Below are 5,455 nucleotides of genomic sequence, written 5' to 3'. Positions count from 1 at the left end.
AGGGAGCTCGCTGTGCCCTGTTATTGCAGGACATCCCCCCAAAAAACTCCTTTTTTCGGGCTCACAGGCATCCCCAGCCAGGCAGGAGCCAGCACGTCACGGCTGTAAAATCCTCGGTGCTGGTAAAAGCATCAGGTTTTCTTTTTTTTTTTTTTTTTCCAACACTGGGTTTCTGGCTGCTGTTGCCAGAGCTCGCGGCTGTTCGAAGGTAACGGAAAAACATCAGTGATTCGAGACAGCGTGGACTTAATGAGCATCCCCCCCCCTCCCTCCTCTGCCTGTCTGGGGTAGAAATCTCGAGAGAAACAGGAAACTCCAGCATCCTGTTTAGCATCTCAATGTTCAAGCTGGCAGCAGGGACAAAGGCAGGGAGGCCAAGGGACACCAGGGGACACCGGGTGGACGCTGGGCACCAAGGGGCTGGAGGGGCTGGACGATGTGGCTGGCACGGGAACAAGCCTGGCATGGCAGTGGTGGCACAAGGGTTTGCCCTAGAAGGTCCCCATGTCCCCTAAGCCTGGCTCGTAGGGCATCCCCGGCGCTGGGGACGATGGGGAGGGCACAGGAGGGGATCGATGGCAGGCTGTGACTACCCAGAAAGGCTGGTGGCTCGCTGCCCTTGTATAAACCCAGGATTAAATGCTGGCTTGAAACACCCAGGTCTGCATCTCCCATCACCATCATTTTGGGGATTTCTGGGCTGGGAGCGGCTCTGTGCCCAGCCCGAAGGGTTGACCCCCGTGCGTTTGTCCCCGCAGCCCATCCGGAGAGCGCGCCTGGCTCGCCCATGGCTAGCAACAACACGGCTAGCATTGCGCAAGCCCGCAAGCTGGTGGAGCAGCTGAAGATGGAAGCCAACATCGACAGGATAAAGGTAGAATGGCTCCGGGGGGGGTGGGCTCAGGGCTTGGGGGGTTGGCTCTCAGCTCGGAGGGATGCTGCGAGGTGGTCCCCGCTGCTGAGAGGCTGCTGAAAGCACTGGGCTGCGGTGATGGGTGGTTTTTTTTGGAGGATGCTCATCTAAGTGACATCCCAATGGCCGTGGCTGGAGGCAGTGGGAGATGCTGACCCATGGAAGGGAGCTGGAAGCATCGCCTGGAGCCCTACCGGGGGGTGGGAAAGAGGGTGTCTCCCGAGGCATCTCGCCCTTCTTAGGAACAGGTTAAATCCATGTTATTTGTCACAGTTGGTGTTAAAACCATCCTTTGGGCAGTGCTTCATGCTCAGCCTTGAGGTTAGCGGGGAAACTCTGCAAGTCAGCGTTGGAATTGCTGCTTCTGGGCACGGGAAAGCTCAGCGGCTTCAAGCTGGAGATCCCAGGGGGTTTGTCTTTGTCTTCTCCACCAAGGTGGTTTTTGGATGACAGCTGCTCCTGGGGAGGGAGATGCCCCAGGGCCAGCTTCTGGCTGTTTTTTTTCAAGCAAAAACTCATTTCTTGGGTCCGGGGTGAGCTCCAGTGGCTTTGGGAGGTGCCGCCGTGTTCTGAATAAATAGCCAGGTCAGCGGCTGCAGGCAGCAAAGGGTGCTGTAGCGGCCGGGGATGTCCCTGCCGAGGGATGGGGGATGTCCCTGCCGAGGGATGGGGGATGCAGCTCCTGCGGGAGTCGGTCCTCGCTGTGGTCCAGTCGGGTGATGGATGCGAAGGGTGCTTATGGGAGCATGTGGGACAGGCAAGCTTAGAGCCCAGCTCAGGGAAAAAAATTTTAAAAAGAAAAAGAAAAAACTAAACAAACAAGAAAAAAAACCCCGTACTTGCTGTCGATTCATTGGTAAGGTCTTTGGCCAGGGTCGGATGTTGCATCCCCCAGGTTAGGGATGCTGTGAGCTCAGCCCCACTGGTGGCTTCTCTCCAGGCGGGATGTCCCCAGCGCAGCCTGTCCCTAACGTGGGGCTCCCTCTGTTGCAGGTGTCAAAAGCGGCAGCAGACCTGATGGCGTACTGCGAAGCCCACGCCAAGGAAGACCCTCTATTGACCCCCGTCCCGGCCTCAGAAAACCCCTTTAGAGAGAAGAAGTTCTTCTGCGTGATCCTGTAAACCCCTCGAGGAGCCTGACCGGCACTCAGGCCACCCTGAACACTGATGTAGAGATTTTAGGAACGGGGGACAACCTGCTAGTCTGCAGAATTTAAACAAAAATAAGTAAAATAACACGGCCTGGAAGCTCCAGAGATGTGCATATTTAAAGAACCTGGCCACCTTTTGGGGGAATAAGATGATCTGCATTGCGAGGCAAAAGATCTGAAGTCTGTAGAGTTGCCTAGAAAGAAAAAAAATAATAATGATGTAAAGAATAAATTTGTGTCACTTTTCTGCTCACAAAATTGTTGATTGTTCCATATTTAAAGCAGCAGAGCTGTGCTGAGCAAAGCAACTTGCTAAGGATGTGTATAACCCTCTCGGAATGATATTGTTGGTTTCTTGCCCAAATATTCTTTTTTTAATTTAAGTTGTCATATATATAGCGACAGGCTTAGATGACTATGATGTTACTCAATGTTCGGTCTTGTGCTTTTTTTTCCTTTCTGGCAGTAGCGTAGCACCGGGGTTGGGTTAGCAAGGACACCGGCAGCTCCGTGGTTTCTAGCGAACCCTGACTTTTGGACATTTTCTATATGGTTTAGCTTCGGCTCTGCGAGTAAAAGTGAATCCTGTGTCGTGGTGGTTGGTGCTTCATCCTCCTGTGACGCCGTTGGGTGGTAGTGCATGAGAGTTTCTCTCCGTTCATCCGCTCCAGACTTTTTTTTATTTTTTCTAGCATTTTGACACCGTGTGCTGGTGGGAGAAGCTGTAGGGAGGAAACCGAGGTGATGCTGAAAGCAAAGACAACTCCTGCGATGCCTTAGATGTGCCTGAAATACCTCCTACGTAGGGTAGGTGCCAACCCCTGGGCGCGGGGGGCTCGGGGTGGCCCCCACCCTGGGTGTTATGGGGTAGCTAGAAATCTGAAAATCAAAGCCGACCACTTCTTTCCGGGTCTCTCCTCTTCTCCTACACCTCTGTGCCTCTGCCCTCCTCGCTTGGTCCATGTCCTGCTCTTTCGGCTTCCCAGCAGCATCTCTTCTCCTTGGAGCTGGGCTGGGATGCTGCCCTGGGCTGGGATGCTCTCATGGAACGGGATGGTGCCCCTCCATGGGATGCTGTCCCATGGCAGGATGCTCTCCGGGATGGGATGCTCTCCTGGGGTGGGATGATGACTCTCCATGGGATGCTGTCCCATGGTAGGATGCTGTCCCACAGCAGGATGCTCTCCCAGGATGGGACGCTGTCCCATGGTGGGATGCTGTCCCCCAGCAGGATGTTCTCTGGGGTGGGATGCTCTCCTGGGATGGGATGCTGTCCCATGGCAGGATGCTCTCCCGGGATGGGATGCTGTCCCATGGCAGGATGCTCTCCTGGGATGGGGTGCTGTCCCATGGACGGGTACTCGGGCAGGATACTCTCCCGGGATGGGATGCTGTCCCATGGGCAGGATGCTCTCCCAGGATGGGATGCTGTTCCATGGCAGGATGCTTCTGCCCCTTCCCACACCCACTGGCTCTCCCATTCCCACTGCCGCCCCTCCACGACGGGCAGGAGCAGCGTGGGGAGCCATGGGGAGGCTCACCCTTCACGGAGGTGCCTGATTCCTTGTTTACACGCAGCCTGAGCTCCGCGTCAGGCTGGGAAATTATTATTCCCAGATCCGGTTCATCCGCCGTCAGCGTTTTGGGGGACACACGCCACATTTTTTGGCTCTGGGGTTAATACTTTTGTGAACGTGGCTTGCCTCCTGGCTTTCCCTGCCGGGAAACTTTGGGAAGCATCACCTGGGGATCTGGGTACAAAATTCAACAGGTGTCACATAGGGTTTTGGGGGGTCTGCAGTGACCCCTGGCTAAACTAGTTCTGAATCAGGTATCGGCTTAAAACCCCCTGTGCATTCCAGAGGGCAATAGTCTTTAGGGACCTTTCAGCAACTCTTTCTAGCCCGTAACAAGTGCATTTTGGTTTTTTCTACCTTTTCATACTCTTTTTCTAGTCTTCTACAGAGAAGACCAGTTTGTTCTTAACACTGGGCTCAAAACTTTTGGCATCTGGGGACGTTTATACGACACGAGTAGGTCCCAGCCCTCCCGTGGTGGCCTTTCGCCGCCCCCCACCTCCCCAGACCCCCTCTTCTGATCTTTTTACTCCAGCTTTAGGATGAAGGATGGATGAAGTGGTTTGCTCTGGTTTCACTCGCGGTGTGACAAGGCAGCCGTGTAAATACCCCGTCCCTGGGTTTGTCTTTTCTTTTTAATGCGGATTTACCGTCAACGGAGAGCGAAGCGCAGCCGGTCTGACCCGGGGTTCACAGCCCCCAACCCTTCTCAAAATGCTGTCATGAAGTGGTTTGTAATAATTTTTTTAACAACTTGCATATTTTACAACTCGAATTCTTAATAAATAAATGAAGAAATAAAACTGCATGAAGAATATGGGGCGGGGAGGGGGGGATATTCTGAATTAACCTAAACTACTCATCGAAGGTGTTTTTATGTTGCTGGTCTTTATTTTCTGTTGGTCGTGGTGTTGACATTGGTGTGCTGCCAGGTATTTCACCCCAGTATTTACATTTATACAGATGCGCCTTTGTTAGCCAAGTAGAGATCGCCTGCCAAGATCATTTCCCCCCCCACCCCCCAAGAAAAAAAAAAATCCCAGTCATCTCTCCATCCCGATGCTGGATTTCCAGTGTGGAATCAAATGACATTCAACTCTACCCCCAGGCTTTTAAAGAAAAATAGCTGGAGTACTGGAAAAGGACTTTTTTTTTCTTTTTCCCACCAAAGTTGCTGGTGGTGGGGGGGAGTCCGTCCCTCCGGTACCAGCCACAGTTTTGGGGAGGGAGCGGTTGTAACCGAAAACCAGCGCGGGAAGGTCGGCGTTGTGATGTAGCGCATCCCCATCCCACGTGCTCTGTGTACTCGTTGGAAATAAAATTTTGGATTTGTTTCAAGCCTTTGGAGACCGTGCTGTGTGTGTGTGGCAGCCCCTGGGGAGGGGGTTTCCCTCCCCCCGACACCCACCTCCCTTCCCCTGGTGCTTTCCAGAAGGATGCTCCTACTGAATTTCCCACCTCCTGAGTTTTCCCTCTGGTTTCCCAGGGCTCTCATGGGTAAATGATTTCCCGGCCATGGTTTGAGGTTGGTTATCCTCAGAACATCTCTGGAGCCAGGAGCAAGGTGGCAGCAATGAAACCCATCAGTGCCGAGCCCGGCACGGACGCCCCTGAAGCTATTTCTGTTTTCCATGCATTTTAAGAGCATCTCAGCGAGCAGCAAATCCTGCCTACCCCTGGGAAAAGCTGGCAGAAGGGTGCCCTGATTTTTCCGCAGAATCTGGCTCAGCTCTCCCCATCCCTTGCTGTGTCCAGCTTAAAAGAAAAAAAAACAAATATCGATGTGGCTGGGAAGGAGCGAGGCAACCGCTGCT

At 53.4% G+C, this 5,455-nt stretch overlaps 1 protein-coding gene across 1 annotated transcript; it reads left to right on the top strand.

The window, feature by feature from the left end:
* The first annotated feature begins 775 nt into the window (after nt 1-775).
* On the top strand, nt 776-2,280 carry GNG2 (guanine nucleotide binding protein (G protein), gamma 2). The gene is made up of 2 exons (XM_010081034.1): nt 776-874; nt 1,907-2,280. The coding sequence occupies exons 1-2, from the start codon at nt 788-790 to the stop codon at nt 2,033-2,035; spliced, it is 216 nt and encodes a 71-aa protein (XP_010079336.1). The 5' UTR covers nt 776-787; the 3' UTR covers nt 2,036-2,280.
* Nucleotides 2,281-5,455: the final 3,175 nt, after the last annotated feature.

The sequence above is a fragment of the Pterocles gutturalis genome, unplaced genomic scaffold (genome assembly GCF_000699245.1).
Source record: "Pterocles gutturalis isolate BGI_N339 unplaced genomic scaffold, ASM69924v1 scaffold2339, whole genome shotgun sequence".
NCBI classification, from domain to species: domain Eukaryota; kingdom Metazoa; phylum Chordata; class Aves; order Pterocliformes; family Pteroclidae; genus Pterocles; species Pterocles gutturalis.
This window is presented reverse-complemented; position numbering and strand designations above follow the sequence as displayed.

Coding starts and splice junctions, on each gene's coding strand:
- GNG2 (XM_010081034.1), top strand. CDS start 788: ATGGCTAGCAACAACACGGCTAGCATTGCGCAAGCCCGCAAGCTGGTG. Junction 875..1,906: donor CCAACATCGACAGGATAAAG/GTAGAATGGCTC, acceptor CCTCTGTTGCAG/GTGTCAAAAGCGGCAGCAGA.